The 18605-nt window shown below is 43.5% G+C and overlaps 1 protein-coding gene across 1 annotated transcript in view; it reads right to left on the reverse strand.

Annotated features, from left to right (window-relative positions):
- Positions 1–18605, reverse strand: part of LOC115135261 (serine/threonine-protein kinase 32C-like) — a 155147-nt gene that overhangs the window by 9491 nt on the left and 127051 nt on the right. The window contains exons 5-11 of the mRNA XM_029669749.2: positions 16493–16530; positions 15488–15577; positions 15145–15248; positions 14811–14927; positions 9384–9509; positions 8075–8203; positions 7078–7145 (exon numbers count right to left, since the gene is read on the reverse strand). Of these exons, the coding sequence (XP_029525609.1) occupies positions 7078–7145; positions 8075–8203; positions 9384–9509; positions 14811–14927; positions 15145–15248; positions 15488–15577; positions 16493–16530 (672 nt within the window). The remainder of the gene's footprint in view (positions 1–7077; positions 7146–8074; positions 8204–9383; positions 9510–14810; positions 14928–15144; positions 15249–15487; positions 15578–16492; positions 16531–18605) is intronic.

An 18605-nucleotide genomic window follows, 5' to 3' on the forward strand; every position in this document is an offset into this window, starting at 1 on the left:
TAAGGAATAGATACCATTGCCAATAATGGTCATAGCTCTATGATAAGATTATATAAGTTAACAATGATTTTAATGTTAATAAGCTTTTCATTAGACCCTGGGGTTCTCTTTCAGTTGTTAGTTTAAATATCTCACAAGTGGGATTCACCAGAATCTCTAAGGAGCTTGAAGAACCAAATGTACACGTCTGTCAGAAATAGACATGTCGAGTGGTGAATGAGGGAGCCGCTTCCCTCATACTAAAGAGCCACTCGCCCGCCCCAATCATTCTTACCTCTCTTATTCTCAGAATAGTTATATCCAACTCTCCTCAGCACGACTTGACCTGTTTTCCTATTTAACTATTCACATGTGTGCCGTCAAGGTTATGATGCCGAGCGCAGGGTTTCCAGCTCTCGTATTTTGTGTTGGGTGAATTTACTGAAAAGATTTTTACTTAGGGTTGTATGGCGTTGAAGCTCGTCTGGAGGTTAGTTAACAGTGTCCAGAAGTATACAGAATGTGGTGTTGTCTGCATAGAGGTGGATTAGAGAATCACCAGCAGCAAGAGCGACATCATTGATGTTTTCAGAGAAGAGAGTCGGCCCGAGAATTGAACCCTGTGGCACCCCCATAGAGACTGCCAGAGGTCCGGACAACAGGCCCTCCAATTTGACACACTGAACTCGGTCTGTGAAGTATTTGGTGAACCAGGTGAGGGAGTCATTTGAGAAACCAAGGCTGTTGAGTCTGCCGATAAGAATGTGGTGTGATTGGAGTCGAAAGCCTTGGCCAGGTCGATGAATACAGCTGCACAGTATTGTCTCTTATCGATGGTGGTTATGATATCGTTTAGTACCTTGAACATGGCTGAGGTGCACCCATGACCAGCTCGGAAACCAGATTGCATAGCGGAGAAGGTACGGTGGAATTCTAAATGGTCAGTGATCTGTTTGTTAACTTGGCTTTCGAAGACCTTAGAAAGGCAGGGTAGGATATATATAGGTCTGTAGCAGTTTGGGTCTAGAGTGTATCCCCCTTTAAAGAGGGGGATGACCGCGGCAGCTTTCCAGTCTTTAGGGATCTCAGATGATACGAAAGAGATTGAACAGGCTAGTAATAGGGTCTGCAACAATTTCGCCGGATAATTTTTTAGAAAGAGAGGGTCCAGATTGTCTAGCCCGGCTGATTTGTAGGGGTCCAGATTTTGCAGCTCTTTCAGAACATCAGCTATCTGGATTTGGGTGAAGGAGAAATGGGGGAGGCAATTACAAATACCTAGCTGTCTGGTTAGACCGTAAACTCTCCTTCCAGACTCACATTAAGCATCTCCAATACAAAATTAAATCTAGAATCGGCTTCCTATTTCGCAACAAAGCATCCTTTACTCAAGCTGCCAAATATACCCTTGTAAAACTGACTATCCTACTGATCCTCGACTTCAGCGATGTAATTTACAAAATAGGCTCCAACACTCTAATCAGTAAATTGGATGCAGTCTATCAAAGTGCCATCCGTTTTGTCAACAAAGCCCCATATACTACCCACCACTGCGACCTGTATGCTCTCGCTGGCTGGCCCTTGCTTCATATTCATCGCCAAACCCACTGGCTCCAGGTCATCTATAAGTCTTTGCTAGGTAAAGCCCCACTTTATCTCAGCTCACTGGCCACCATAGCAGCACCCACACATGCTCCAGCAGGTAAATTTCACTGGTCACCCCAAAAGCCAATTCCTCCTTTGGCTGCCTTTCCTTCCAGTTCTCTGCTGCCAATGACTGGAACGAACTGCAAAATCACTGAAGCTGGAGACTCATATCTCCCTTACTAACTTTAAGCACCAGCTGTCAGAGCAGCTCATAGATCACTGCACCTGTACTTAGCCCATCTGTAAATAGCCCATCCAACTACCTCATCCCCATATTGTAATTTATTTATTTATTTTGCTCCTTTGCACCCCAGTATCTCTACCTTCACATTCATCTTCTGCACATCTATCACTCCAGTGTTTAATTGCTATATTGCAATTATTTTGCCACTATGGCCTATTTATTGCCTTACCTTCCTTAATCCTACCTCATTTGCACACACTGTATATAGACTTTTTCTATTATATTATTGACTGTATGTTTGGTTATTCCATGTGTAACTCTGTGTTGCTGTTTGTGTTGCACTGCTTTGCTTTATCTTGGCCAGGTCGCAGTTGTAAATGAGAACTTGTTCTCAACTAGCCTACCTGGTTAATAAATATGAAATAAATCAAATAAAACGTTACACAGAGATCTGCTGAACCAGATGAACAGAGAGATTTTCCACCTTCACCCGGATGCAATGGCCTACCCTGTGAGAGGTTAAATCTGGATGCGACAGGCCTGCTTCCAGGAGTCATTAATACTATCCAGAGTGCTAAGAGCCCTTCTAGACACTCACTGTATGGAAATAAGTTTAAGAGAAGTGGTTTGTCCAAAAATAGATAATTCCTTACCAATACTCGGTATCCAAGGTTTTATGCTTTCTGCTGGACCTTTTAGACAGAGGGGAGGCTTTTTTCCCCACTGTTAAGGTCTACCTAGCCCCTATCCTGGCCTGTCATATAACCTTCAACAAGAACATGGTGGGAAAACACCCCACGGTATGTTTTTTAATTTGTTAAATTATTTTTATTTAACTAGGCAAGTCAGTTAAGAACAAATTCTTATTTTCAATGACGGCCTAGGAACAGTGGGTTAACTGCCTGTTCAGGGGCAGAACGACAGATTTGTACCATGGCAGCTCGGGGATTTGAACTTGCAACCTTTCTGTTAGTCTAACACTCTAACCACTAGGCTACCCTGCTGCCCCAGGGGGTTATGAAGGGGGTAACTTGCATACGACCAGTTACCAAGCTTTTACTCCTGGCAAGGGAATCTCTTGTGCTTGAGACTTTCATAGCCTTTTGTGCCGCAGGAAAGCGTATTGTTGAAATTCAGTTGAAGTCGGAAGTTTACATACATTTACATTTAAACTCAGTTTTTCACAATTCCTGACATTTAATCCTGTCTTAGGTCAGTTAGGATCACCACTTTATTTTAAGAATGCGAAATGCGAAATGTCAGAATAATAGTAGAGAGAATGATTTATTTCAACTTCCATTTCTTTCATCGCATTTCCGGTGGGTCAGAAGTTTACATACACTTAATTAGTATTTGGTAGCATTGCCTTTAAATTGTTTAACTTGGGGTCAAACGTTTGGGTGAATTTTGGCCCATTCATCCTGGCAGAGCTGATGTAACCGTGTCAGGTTTGTAGGCCTCCTTGCTCGCACACCCTTTTTCAGTTCTGCCCACAAATGTTCGATACGATTGAGGTCAGGGCTTTGTGATGGCCACTCCAATACCTTGACTTTGTTGTCCTTAAAACATTTTGCCACAACTTTGGAAGTATGCTTGGTGTCATTGTGCTTTTGGAAGACCCATTTGCGACCAAGCTTTAACTTCCTGACTGATGTCTTGAGATGTTGCTTTAATATATCCACATAATTTTCCTCTCTCAGGATGCCATCTATTTTATGAAGTGCACCAGTCCCTCCTGCAGCAAAGCACCTCCACAACATGATGCTGCCACCCCCGTGCTTCACGGTTGGGATGTTGTTCTTCGGCTTGTAAGCCTCCCCCTTTTTCCTCCAAACATAACAATGGTCATTATGGCCAAACAGTTCTATTTTTGTTTCATCAGACCAGAGGACAAAAGTACGATTTTCATCCCCATGTGCAGTTGCAAACCTTATTCTGGCTTTTTTATGGCAGTAATGGAGCAGTGGCTTCTTCCTTGCTGGGCAGCCTTTCAGGTTATCTCGATATAGGACTCATTTTACTGTGGATATAGATACTTTTGTACCTGTTTCTTCCAGCATCTTCACAAGGTCCTTTGCTGTTGTTCTGGGATTGATTTGCACTTTTCGCACCAAAGTACATTCATCTCTAGGAGACAGAACGCATCTCCTTCCTGAGCAGTATGACAGCTGCGTGGTCCCATGGTGTTTATATCCTTGCATACTACCTTCAGGAGTTTGGGCATTACTCCCAAGGATGAACCAGACTTGTGGAGATCTGCAATTGTTTTCTGAGGTCTTGGCTGATTACTTTTGATTTTCCCATGATGTCAAGCAAAGAGACACTGAGTTTGAAGGTATACCTTGAAATACATCTACATCTCCAATTGACTCAAATTATGTCAATTAGCCCAGCAGAATCTTCTAACGCCATGGCATCATTTTCTGGGATTTTCCAATCTGTTTAAAGGCACAGTCAACTTAGTGTATGTAAACTTCTGACCCACTGGAATTGTGATACAGTGAATTGTAAGTGAAATAATCTGTCTGTAAACAATTGTAGGAAAAATTACTTGTGTCATGCACAAAGTAGATGTCCTAACCGACTTGCCAAAACTATAGTTTGTTAACAAGAAATGTGTGGAGTGGTTGAAAAACGAGTTTTAATGACTCCAACCTAAGTGCATGTAAACTTCCGACTTCAACTGTATATCTCTTCTTTACGACGCCATTACTGGTCTCCCTTACATCCGCAAAGCCAGTGGGTGAGCTATACGCACCGCACCGTCAGTTCACCATTCGTGCCTACAGTTTCCCTAGGGCTTTCCCCCCCTAGGTTACCTTGTTGCCCAACCCCGCTAAGGTTAGTGGCAATTACAATTGTCCCCCCTTGGAGCTTGTGGCTTTCCACCCGCCGCCTTTACCATCAGAAATACAGTGTAGACATTGTAAATGTTGTAAATGACTTATGTAGCTGGAAACAGCTGATGCTTTATGGAATATCTACATAGGCGTACAGAGGCCCATTATCAGCAACCATCACTCCTGTGTTCCAATGGCACGTTGTGTTAGCTGATCCAAGTTTATCATTTTAAAAGGCTAATTGATTATTAGAAAACCCTTATGCAATTATGTTAGCACAGCTGAAAACTGTTGTCCTGATTAAAGAAGCAATAAAACTGGCCTTCTTTAGACTAGTTGAGTATCTGGAACATCAGCATTTGTGGGTTCGATTACAGGCTCAAAACGGCCAGAAACAAAGAACTTTGAAACTTGTCAGTCTATTCTTGTTCTGAGAAATGAAGGCTATTCCATGTGAGAAATTGCCAAGAAACGGAAGATCTCGTACAACGCTGTGTACTACTCTCTTCACATAACAGCGCAAACTGGCCCTAACCAGAATAGAAAGAGGAGTGGGAGGCCTCATATACAGTGCCTTCAGAAAGTATTCATACCCCTTGATTCATTCCAAATTCTGATGTGTTACAGCCTGAGTTAAAACATTTATTGCATAGATTTTCTTTCTCACCCATCTACACACAATACCCTAGATTTTATTACCTAATTTACATAAGTATTCACACCCGAGTCAATACTTTGTAGGAGTCTTTTTGGGTATGTCTAAGAGCTTTGCACACCTGGATTGTACAATATTTCCCCATTATTCTTTATAAAATTCTTCAAGCTGTGTCAAGTTGATTGTTGATCATTGTTATTCAATGTTGTTTTGGTAAACAACTCCAGTGTAGATTGGACTTTGTGTTTTAAGTTATTGTCCTACTGAAATGTGGATTTGTCTCTCAGTTGCTGTTGAAAAGCAGACTAAACCAGGTTTTCCTCTAGGATTATCCTAATAAAAACTCCCTAGTACAAGGCCTCCCGGGTGGCGCAGTGGTTAAGGGCGCTGTACTGCAACACCAGCTGTGCAACCAGAGACCCTGGGTTCGCGCACCAGCGACTCCTGTGGCGGGCCGGGCGCAGTGCACGCTAATCAAGGTTGCCAGGTGCACGGTGTTTCCTCCGACACATTGGTGCGGCTGGCTTCCGGGTTGGATGCGCGCTGTGTGGGTTGGTTGGGTTGTGTATCGGAGGACGCATGACTTTCAACCTTCGTCTCTCCCGAGCCCGTACGGGAGTTGTAGCGATGAGACAAGATAGTAGCTACTAAACAATTACCACGAAATTGGGGAGAAAAAAGGGGTACAAAAATAAAATTAATAATAATACAAATATTACAAATTTTAAAAACTCCCTAGTCCTTGCAGATGACAACACGAAGTGTGGTACTCAGTAACGTGTTGTGTTGGATTTTTTTCATTGCACAAAACATAACACTTTGTATTCAGGAAAAAAAGTGAATTTCTTTGAAGGATTACTTAAGTACCTTGTTGCAAACAGGCTTCCTTCTTTTCACTCTGTCATTTAAGTTACAATGTTGTTGATCCATCCTCAGTTCTCATATCACAACAATTAAACCCTGTAACTGTTTTAAAATCACCATTGACCTTATAGTGAAGGAGCAGTTTCCTTCCTCTTCGGCAACTTAGTTAGGAACGACATGTAGTGACTGGGTGTAAGCTGAATTAATACTTAACCATGCTCAAATGGATATTCAGAGTCTGTTTTTTTTATACACATCTACAAATCGGTGTCCTTCTTTGAGGCATTGAAATAGCTCCCTGGTCTTTGTAGTTGAATCTGTGCTTGAAATTCAATACTCAATTGAGGGACCTTACAGATAATTGTATGTTAACCACTATAATTAAACACAGAATGAGTCCATGAAACTTACTATGTGATTTGTTGAATACTTAGACATTTCAGCTTCACATTTGTTATTAATTTGAAAAATGTTCTTCAAACAACATTCCACTTCGACATTATGGGGTATTGTGTGTAGATCAGTGACACAAAATCTACATTTGATCAATTTTATATTAAGGCTGTAACAACAAAATGTGGAAAAAGTTAAGCAGTGTGAATAATTTCTGGCACTACAGAGCTAAGAATGATGTAATATTAATATGTTTTGTATTCGTCTCCCAGGTTCAGTAATTGGTTCTGCGTTTATATAATCTTAGTATATTATTATAGAGCTAACAATGCTTGGGTCAGGTGAAACAAACATTTATAAATATCTATTCACGTGTGTGTCAGGTGTCATATAGTCCTTATGTAGGTGGTATCTCAGTCTCATGCATACCACTTTAAAAAAAAGCATTCCACAAAGGTTTAACATTAATATGTTTTGATTTGTCTCCAGGCGAAGGGTTTGGTTTGTGGTCTTACTTCTCGCGGTTGAAGATCATGAACTCTGACTGCACGACTTCAAGGCACTCCTGTAGGTAGTCGTTCTCCTGAGGGCAGTGAAGGAAAGAGAATAGCCATTATCATCATCACCCGCACAGGTCGACAATGATGAAGTACGAGATCAACCTCACCTCAATCAATCACCAGTGAGACCTGAAAGATTACAAACACCCCCTTCTTCCCTCTTTTAAATCACGCCCAGTGATATGTTTGTTTGCTTTCCCTCAAATTGGTTGTTTGGCACAGGACAAAAATAGAAGCTCATATTTCCGAAAGCACTTGGAGGCATGACATCACCACTGATGGCTTCATAATTTAATCATCTAGGTAATAACTGAGCCCCCTCGCACACAAGAAGACTGCTCAGGCCCGGAGTAAGATGGGGGCCTATTGTTAGAAGATACAAGCTTTACTGCTTTTACAGCGCCCAGAGATCACTCTTGATAACACCGAAGGTCGACTTTAATAATGTGGTGCTCGTAATGAGGGGCGTGGCCAATGAAAACCTGGCACAGCTCATACATATGGATGGTCTAAAAATCCATGTTAAATAATGGGCGCAATCACAGATAAGGTGGATTTCTTATAATACTGTAATCATGTAAGAAAATAACCGGCCTTTAAGACAAAGAGATTCATGATATTCATGAAATGAAGGGAGAAAAATAACAACTGGGGAAGAGGAGGCTACAGACTGCCCTCGGTGTAAACCAGATCTGCCACACTGTCCTAGCACTATTTAACATTTTTTGGGGCAACATAGAACATTTCTAATTGGACAAATTCAGGTAGTCCCTCCATGTTTCCTTCCATTTGGTTGACTTGTCTGTATTCTGTTTGTACATTGTCTATTGCTGGCAGCTCATATTCCCTAAGTCAAATTCTGGGTATGTGTTAAATGTACTTGGCGAATAAAGTGATTCTGATTAACATGACCCAGGTACAGTCAGTAGTGACTGGTTGATGCGACACTCACAGACTGGGAATCCTTGCTGGCTTCCCGTGACCTGTTTTTGGCCAGCCTCTTCTTCTTCTTGTGGAGGGGACGAGATTCTAGTATCATCTCCTCCAGCTCAAAGGTGGGGTCGCAATGCAGACGGCCCTTCTGTGGAACCAAGACACACACAGTACACTAATGAATAACTATATACCTAAATCCAGACACACACACACACACACACACATGCAAACACCACACACACAAAAACATATTACAGACTCCACAGCATGAATAAAATGGACTAGCATAGTTTATTGGCTACAATAGACTTATTATAGTTATTTATATTTATTTATTTCAGTACAGTGAAGTGCTTAACTTGCAAGCCCTAGCCAACAGTGCAGTATTCAATATAAAACAGTAATAGTAATAAGAGAGGAAGCTATTTATGGGTTGCACAACTGTCCCTCGGTCGTGTCGGTTGCCTTTGTTATCAACATTCTACAGACACCACAGCAGTATTGATGCTCAAAAGTAGAACCAGGGCTAATGACTGTTTAGTCTAAATTACACGATAGGGGCTTGGGAATACGCTTGGGAAGACACATATTTAGTAGGAAACAACTTTGCCATCATCATCATGTTGTCAATATACTTTAGACGGCTGGCAATGTTGTCATTAGCGAGCAAAGTTAATAAAAAATAGCTAGCAATGCTAATGTTAGCTAGCTAAAATCTGGAGGTCTACCCTCAATCTTAGCTAGCTAGCTAACGTTATAATGCATCTAAAGTCCATCTAAAGTCCATCATTTAAATGATGACAAAAGGTTTTCCTACTAATTATTTGCCTTCTTTTGAAATGTAATGTGTTTTCAAGCCACAGTAATGCACTATAGACCAAATCTTCATCAGCACCCAATGAGGATGCATTGAGTAGAATGCTCAGTTGAACATCCGTCCTAAAACGAACGTTCAAAACAATATTGTGACGCAAATTGCAACCCATGAATATACAAGGTCAGTGCCAGTACCACATGTATAATGTGCAGGGATACTGGAGTATTAGAGGTAGATATGTACAGGGATGAAATAATAATAGAAATAATAACAGCGAAACAAATACTGGACATTTCACAGAATGTAACAAGTGTGAGAGACTGGGTTATGTATAAGACTACATGTGTACGTTTATGTGTCTGAATAAATGAACAAGATGAGATAATGTAGTTAATCTTATATACTGTATGTGTGAAGTGTGAATCAGTGTTTACAGTCCATAAAAAGGTGAAAACGCAGCACACTGCATTCGATGCTCCCATGTGATAGATTTACGGTCCATACTTACGTTAGGGACAAAGCCAGCCTCTATCTTCTTCTCGTACACAGCGTCCCAGTTGATGTCAGAGAGGTAGGGAGCCGTCTGCATGTGAGACAGGCTGGAGAAACGATGCTCTGGGTTCACCGTCAGCAGCTGGGAGACACACACACAGATTATACTATACATCATTTAGTTCCATTAAAGTCTCAAACACTATCACCTCTACAGTATCCACTACATTGCTTTCTAATTTCTCCGCAGGGATTAATGAAGTCGTATTGAATTGAAAAACCTTATGGCTTGTGACTAAACAGGTTGAATGTTAAAATCAGATCCAATAATCTAGGTAGTATCGACATTAGGGGGCACTCTTAAATCAGCCACAGTCTTACAGTACAGGGATCCACCCCGATTAGCATACATTTAATTAGATAAGGCTTGAGATCATTGTCAGGGATACAATAAACTTGTATCAATAGTATTGTATCTACAATGAAGGGAAATCTAGGGTATTTACGAAACCCCGGTTCTATGATAATATGAGATAGACGTCTCACATATGGGGATTCGCTCTAGCAGATTCACGAAATGAAGAACCAAATCACAGCATCTTTTGGAGACAGGCAGGTAAAGTTGGAGAAGAGGTGAGCCCCTCCCCGCCTTATAAGGCGCAACTCGCCCCGCCTCTGGTCCTTCTCAAGCATGCCTCTCATCCAAATGAAAGGAGGATGAAGGCACTCTTAATATAATTCCTTTATTTGTATGGCATGTTCAATGGAAACAAAGTTTAAAAACTCATGTCTCTCTTCCTTGCGAGCATGGAAATGCAGTGAGTCATCTCACTCACATTATCACAAAACCAGGGTGGCCCAACATGCCGCATCGTAAATCTCTTGCAAAGAGATGCATTTGAACAGTGCCCAAGAGGTAACCATACCTTTGGTGGAATGGGGCCTCAGGCCCTCCCGGGGCTGTAAACAGGGCTGGGTAGGTTACTTTCTAAATGTAATCCGTTACAACTACTAGTTATAGTTATGTTACTAGTTACGTCCAAAATTGTAATCAGTAAAGTTACTTTTGGATTACCCAAACTCAGTAAGATAAACTGATAACTTTCAGTTACTTTTGAATTACTTTCCCCTTAAGAGGCATCAGAAGAAGACAAAAAGCATCCATCAAACGCATTTGACATGTCATCATAGTGGTCTTGTACTTGCGGTCAGACTCGTTCAGGACGAACAAACTTACATTTGTGCCTTTTTCCAATGCTGAATTGAATGTCATTGAGAAAACAGAAAGGTGTCATAATGTATCTTGAATCTAAAAGTATCCCAGAAGTAATCATCCAGTTTTTCAAAAGTATATGTAATCTGAATACAATATTTTTGCCTGTAACATAACTGATTACAAGAAAACGGTACCTGTTATCAGTTACTCTTCAACCCTGACTGCAAACCCTTGCTATTATAAGGCAATACAATAGCCTCCACTGCCCAATGGGATAGCCGTTGACAAGAGAGGGGCCCACTCGAAGAGTTGGTCACTCTTTCGACATGCTCTCGTTCTATCAAAGCACTGGACATAAATGGTGGAGACGCTCTTCTTCCGTAGAAGTGAAAGGTGGCTGCTGGAAAGCCATAAGCTCTAAGAAGAGACCATTTTAATTGCCTCTGACCTTAGGCATAAAGGCGGGGATGGGTAACAATGTTACCTTGGATAACACCGGGGCAAACTGTAGGCACGAATGGTGGACTGACAAATCATGCAGGTCACTCACTTGCTTGCTGATGTAAGGTCAGTCACTAAAGCTGTTTTAAAGGAGAGATATTTCATCTCCACACTATCCAGCGGCTTAAAAGGCTGCTGCAAAATTGCCTCAAGCACAATAGACAGGTCCTAAGATGGGGTTAAAGGCTTGGAAACTGGGCATAAGCAACGCGCTCCCTTCAAAAAAACGACATAACCGAGGGTGTATCCCTACTATGTTACTGTCCAAGCCTATATGACAGGCCGAGATAGCAGTTAAATAGACCTTAACCAGTGGAAAATGAAAATGTCTTCCCTCTGCCTAAAATGTCCTGCAAGAAGCATAAAACCTTGGATACTGAGCATCGGTAAGGAATTATCTGAAGGCTATTGTTCACACCACTTCTCAAAAACGCACAACTTGTTTCCATACAGTGAGCGTTAGAAGAGGCCCTTGAACTCTGGATAGTCTCAATGATTCCAATTGGCAAGCCCGTCGCATCCTCTCACGGACCAGGCCCAGAGGGCCATAATTTCTGGGTGAGGGTGGAAAACATCTTTATTCACTTTGGGTCAAAAGATCCTAATGGTAGCAGCCTGGGCTTAATGTAAAGCAGGAGAGTAGAGCTTCCATGGCCATCGAGTGGCTATCGAGAGGAGGGATAAGCCTTGTTCCCTCACTCTGTCCAGAGTGGGGAGTATCAAGCAGAGAGGAGGAAAAGCGTAAATCATCACCCTTGGCCAAGGAGGTGTCAGTGGGTCCAACCCCAGTGGTGCATCTCCTGCTAGGAACAACGGACACAGTGTGTGTGTCTTTGTTCGATGCGAAGAGATCTACAGTGACTAGATCGTGTATCTCCCAGATCTGGTTCACCACCTGGGGATGGAGTCTCCAATCCCCGTAAAGTGGATTCCCTCTGGACAATAAGTCTACTCCTACATTCAGTACACCCAGGAAATGAGTTGCGCATAATGGGAAGAGGTGAGCTCTCTTCTATTCACAGTAGTCCTAGCGGTACAACTGAGATGGGGGACGCAATCAATCCCAGCACTCAGAGGCAGGTTTTGAGCGTGACCGAGTGGGAGAGGGAGAGGCACTAGCGGAACGACGTGATGTGGTTGTCCAATAGCGTAGCCCGATGAAAGAGAGAATCATTGCCTGACAACTCAAACTGAATTAATCTGCTGCTCTATCATTCGCTACATACTTCAGTCTGAGACTGAAGTGGTTTGTGGTGACGTCAAAATGAGCGGTGTTGTACAAAACAAAGTAATCAGCGGTTTAGTCATCTCTAACCAATCAGAGTAATAAAGCCAATGACGAATTTTCAGTCATCTTCTTCCATGATAACGTTTGGCCGGTGAGATGGGTTAAAAGGGAAGTCATGTCGCATACCGCTTTCTCCTGTGTTGGGGCTGCTTCCACACACTTGCTGAACGTTTGTGGAGCTAGTGCTAGCCCGAAGGGGACAGCGAGGTATTCGCAGGCTGTGTCTTGAAAGGAAAACCTGAGAAACTTCCCGTGTGCTGGCAGAATACTTATGTGAAAATAAGCATTGGGTAACATCGCCTCGACGAATAGAGCGAGACAGCACTTTGAGCGTAAGAATACGAAACGTGTACTTTCTCAGATAGCTGTTGAAGTAGGTCCAGAATGGGGTGAATGATCATTTGTCTTTTTGCCTCAGGTGCTTGTGAATGCGCTGAGGGAGAGCTGTGGCACGGGGGACACTTGGGGACAGGCCAGAACATGTAGTGACCTGTTTGCTGCCCCTCTCTACAGCTGGGAACGCACCCCTAGGTCAGGTGACCCTTCTTCCCAGGGGAATCAGGTGGATGGGACCTGGATGCGGTAGCAGTGAAGGACCACATACCCCACTGTCGGCCTCTGTAAGGGGAACCAAATGGTGGGTTCGCAGCCTGCTATGTCGGCTGGGGGTTTTGCATTGCGAAAAAACCCTGGTGCCAGTGTGATGCCCTCTACCTGCCACGAAAAAACCCTGGTGCCAGTGTGTTGCCCTCTACCTGCCACGAAAAAACCCTGGTGCCAGTGTGTTGCCCTCTACCTGCCACGTAAAAACCCTGGTGCCAGTGTGTTGCCCTCTCCCTGCCGCTAAAAAACCCTGGTGCCAGTGTGTTGCCCTCTCCCTGCCACAAAAAAAACCTGGTGCCAGTGTGATGCCCTCTCCCTGCCACGAAAAAACCCTGGTGCCAGTGTGTTGCCCTCTCCCTGCCACGAAAAAACCCTGGTGCCAGTGTGTTGCCCTCTCCCTGCCACGTAAAAACCCTGGTGCCAGTGTGTTGCCCTCTCCCTGCCACGAAAAAACCCTGGTGCCAGTGTGTTGCCCTCCACCTGCCACGAAAAAACCCTGGTGCCAGTGTGTTGCCCTCCACCTGCCACGAAAAAACCCTGGTGCCAGTGTGTTGCCCTCTCCCTGCCACGTAAAAACCCTGGTGCCAGTGTGTTGCCCTCCACCTGCCACGAAAAAACCCTGGTGCCAGTGTGTTGCCCTCTCCCTGCCATGAATAAACCCTGGTGCCAGTGTGTTGCCCTCTCTACATCCGTCAATGGCTCCTCTAATGAATGTGCAGCAGACACGTAAAACATCTGGAAGATGGAGGCGGAAATGCGCTCTGTCTTCCCAGGAAGAGAAGTGTCGGTCTGTGACGCAGCACTGGGCTTGAGGTCATTGGCCAGTGACGGCTCAACTACCTGGGGCTTGCTTGTGACGCTAGCTACCACCGGAGACTGAGGAGTAGAAAACTATTTATACTCTAAGCAAAACTTTCCTCTCGGTCAGTACTCAACACTATCGACAGGAGCGGAGGTCCTATGTTCTGCAGCTTTAACCTCGCGGTTTCGCCTGAGAACAGTTCAGTAGGAGACAGTGATCTAGTCGCACTGAGGAGAGCTTCTCCAACAGACGCTGTGATTGGTTCTTCAGTTAGTGAATCTTCTAGAGTGAATCCCCATTTGTGAGACATCGAAACAATTATTTGAAATAGAACAGCTGTTAAGTTTCGCCGTGGGATAGCTTAACATAAACCTAGGAGAAATGATTTTGGGATGTAGTTCGGTTGCCATGTCAACCATATCTCTCCCACTCTGAAAATTCAGACGAGTCATTTCTCCCAGAGGGCTGGTTAGGTCCGTCTAGGTGGGGTTCAGACATGGTAATCGATCCGCAGCCAAGCGGAAGATACAGATGCCATCGCCCTGGAGCCTCGTTGGCTCTGACTGGAGCAGACACGCACAGATTAGAGAGTAGTCCCTCACTACTCTGACTCCCTGCCACTCCATTTGTCTCTCCTCGTCCTTATATCTCTAAATCTCTCCCTCTGTTCCCTCGGCCTCAGGAAACTCTCTCTCCATCCACTTTCACCTCAACTACTTTTGTGAGCCCCCCACCCCCCCCCACCCCCAATGTCTTCTGACCACTGACTCGACTCTCTACTCCACTGTAGACTTTCCACTGTAGACTTTCCCCTGACAACTCTCCCCTCTACAGCAGCCCATCTCTCCACTTCTGCCCCTCATCTCCTCTCCTCACTTTTACTCTCCTTTCCTCTGCTCACCGCTCTTCTTGGACCCCAGTAAGACTAGCTGTTGCTATTGGCATCGACTAATGGGGATTGTAATAAATCAAACATCGAAATCCCCTCTGCTCATCTTTCTCCTTCCCCCTTCCACTTCCCCTCCCCACTTACCTTCCTCATGAGATGGACCAGATCCTTGGGCCAGGTGGAGTTGTACTGCACACTGACTGTACTGAAGAGCTGCATTAAAGACTCCACTGAGTTACTGGCATGGATCTCATAGGGCCTCTGACAGAGGGAGAGAGCGAGAGAAGGGGGAGAGAGGAAGAGAGAGTAAGAGAGAGAGGAAGAGAGAGTAAGGGAGAGAGGAAGAGAGAGAGAGAGAGGGAGGGAAGAAAGCATAGACAGACTGAGAAATGGAAAGAAGATAGTATTAACCACATACAGTAAGCTTCAGTTTTCGTTACTCAAGAACAGCTCCACTTCCCATAATGCCTTTCCTTACCCATCCACGCAGCACCTCAAAAACCGTCACGCCGAGTGACCACCAATCCACCTCAAAGGCATAACCCACCCCCCCGCTCACAAAGGACTGGAAGATCTCTGGGGCTGGAGGAGATACAACACAGACAGAGTCAGTCAGCTAGGCTACACCTACACGAGACCATCAAACACGAATGGATATTTACACAGTATGTTAGTGATACGGTTCCAGATCGGTCTCGTCATAGTCGTGACTAGGACCATAGGAGTTGGCAAGACAGTACAAACAGATCTGGGTCCAGGCTAGTGACAAAGGTTTCCAAGGGCTGAAGGAATAACAGGTATAACATTTTAAAAAGTCTTACCCATGTAGGGCTTGGTTCCAGCTAAGGCCGTGGCCCTCTCCCCATCCTTGATTATTGTAGCAACGTTGAAGTCTGTCAGGTGGGCGTGGCCTGGGAAGACAGCGCTCCTTAGAACCAAACTCAAATATACTGTAACACCACATCCATAAAACTCCCAAAAACACGTTTCTTTCTTTAAACAAAACGATCCAAAAGAAACTTAAAGCTACGGTATCTATTTTTGTCTGAACTTGAGTAGGCGTTCTATCTTTATTGCCTGATGTAACCAAAATCAAATTGGTTGTCTCTGTCTCTAACTGACAAACCAAAACAAAACACAAATAGCTTAGTAAATGATTCAGTGTGTCAACGAGACATTTGTTTGCCGGAGTCTGGTCTACCCGCTGGCGACTCCACATATACCCGCTGGCGACAGGGTTATGAATCCTGCCTCGGCCCCTACTCCCAGTCTCCCTCTGTATCTGTCTCAGTCTCTACCTTCTGCCTGTCACTGTCCTTAAAACAATAAAACACATTACAAATATATATTTAAAAAAGACTTGAAGCAGTCTGCCTGAGCATTTTACTGTAAGAGCTGATGTCTACAGACCGCAGTAATGAAGAGGACTAGTGTGTCCTTGTGCTTCTTTCTGCATGTCTTCAAAGCATGGTGGGGTGTGAGACACACATTCTGGCTATTCTGCATGAGTGCTGACCCCATTACCGTGGTGATACCTACAATAACATCCTGCAGAGTCATGACTGTGTGTCCTACCTGTCACCTTGGACCATTTTCCTTCTCAGAAGCTCGCTTTACTGTACATAGGGACATTTTTCTCTTTCTCCCTCTCTCCCCTTCTCTACCACACATAGTGTACACACGCACATGAACAACAATGTCACTCATATGGCCTACACGTGCCTTCATAAAGCATGTGACAAAGGTAAAACACACACACACACACACACGTCGTAAACATCTAATGAGTACAAGATAAAGTCATCTCTAAGAAGAGGCATTCTCACCTTGCTCATCTAACAAGATGTTGTCTGGTTTGATATCCCTGTGAGATAGAAACAGAGAGAAACACAGAAATCATTGTCTAAGAATATGGAACTGCGTGTGTGTGGAACAGAATGGGTAGCTGTAAGTGTTACACGTGTGTGGAACAGAATGGGTAGCTGTAAGTGTTACACGTGTGTGGAACAGAATGGGTAGCTGTAAGTGTTACACGTGTGTGGAACAGAATGGGTAGCTGTAAGTGTTACATGTGTGTGGAACAGAATGGGTAGCTGTAAGTGTTACGCGTGTGTGGAACAGAATGGGTAGCTGTAAGTGTTACACGTGTGTGGAACAGAATGGGTAGCTGTAAGTGTTACACGTGTGTGGAACAGAATGGGTAGCTGTAAGTGTTACACGTGTGTGGAACAGAATGGGTAGCTGTAAGTGTTACACGTGTGTGGAACAAAATGGGTAGCTGTAAGTGTTACACGTGTGTGGAACAGAATGGGTAGCTGTAAGTGTTACACGTGTGTGGAACAGAATGGGTAGCTGTAAGTGTTACGTGTGTGGAACAGAATGGGTAGCTGTAAGTGTTACATGTGTGTGGAACAGAATGGGTAGCTGTAAGTGTTACATGTGTGTGGAACAGAATGGGTAGCTGTAAGTGTTACATTTGTGTGCAAGTGTATCTGTACATTGAGGCTTGTAAGTATTGCCTGGGTCGTTCAACAAAGAGAGGCCCTTTTGGGGGAGTGTAATGCTGTTAAGAAAAATATATTATTTCACCAAATGTTTATATTCTGTCATAAAGAGAGCATGTTCCACTTAATATTTAAAAAAACATTTTCCCCCATAAAAGAGGTGAAATTAAGAAAAATGTTACAAGGTTTACCATGGCTGATTTCATTTTAAATCAGCCATAGCTCCCCTTGTGACAGGGGGAATGGAAGTGCAGAAAGGAGGGGCAATTGAATGCAAGCTTAACACATTTTTTTTTAAAAACTTAACTCTTTTCTAGACCATCTACTATGGGTAACAGGGTTGACATGTTATGGTCGACTCTCTCAGTTTTCTACCACCAAACACCAGAAAATGCTCACCTGCTTTCACACTATGATTTGAATGTTCAATGTTTCTTTTGAAAAAAATCATTTAAAAAGGAATAGTTTCACCATATTCAAATTATAGTTCAGTCCATGTGACAGGGTTGACCTTAAAATGAGGGACAAATAACTATCTTCAGAAATGACTTTGTCAAAGCAACAAAATAACCTGGGCTTTACAATGATGGTGAAAACGTTAAATGGGTTCAAATGTTCCTAGAAAAAGTGACGTGGGACATTTCCTTATTCATTAAAAAAATCATATTCATTACATTTTCCATGTTGTTTATCTTAAAGCTAGGGCACTGCATTTAATATAACAAGCTTTTAAAACTAAACATTGGAACGACCAACCTGTGTGTGTATTACGTATGTGACTGTGTGCCGATGTGTGTGCGTATGCCCATGTACTGATCCCTACACCCCTATATTCGACATGGATGAATGGGAACATTGGGAACATGGCAATTTCCAATCCCAACGCCAGGGAGGCGCTCCCAGGTTTTCTCCACACATGCTTTATTATGTGGGGCACCAATGCAGTAGAGACCAACATAAACAACAACACCTTGGTGTTAACCCACATGCACAGCCCCCTCCAAGCCCACAGCCAATTAACAGAGCCAACCACGCTTATTTAATTATGCAGCCTGTCACGAAAGTGTGAATAATACATTTAGTCCACATAGAGAGTCTCATACGCTACACTAACATGATATCAGGCCACAGTAAGTCTTTTTTAACTGGTGTTTTCCTTAAGAGGTTTAATGGAAATGTGATCCCAAACCCAGGCCATTTAGTCCACAGAGTCTGTGTCTCAAACACTACACTGACATAAAAAGTAATGTATGCACAAAGGCTATGCTATACCAAGAAGTAAGTCTCTATGTTAACTGGTGTATTTCTCAAGAGATTTCAATGGAAATGTACGGGAGGAACTCAAATATGAAAGTCACTACACCGCCACAGTGGTTATTTGATGCAAAATCAGCTCATACACTTCACTAAAGTAACATTCCTGTTAGCACTGACC

The sequence above is a fragment of the Oncorhynchus nerka genome, linkage group LG10, assembly GCF_034236695.1.
Source record: "Oncorhynchus nerka isolate Pitt River linkage group LG10, Oner_Uvic_2.0, whole genome shotgun sequence".
NCBI lineage: Eukaryota > Metazoa > Chordata > Actinopteri > Salmoniformes > Salmonidae > Oncorhynchus > Oncorhynchus nerka.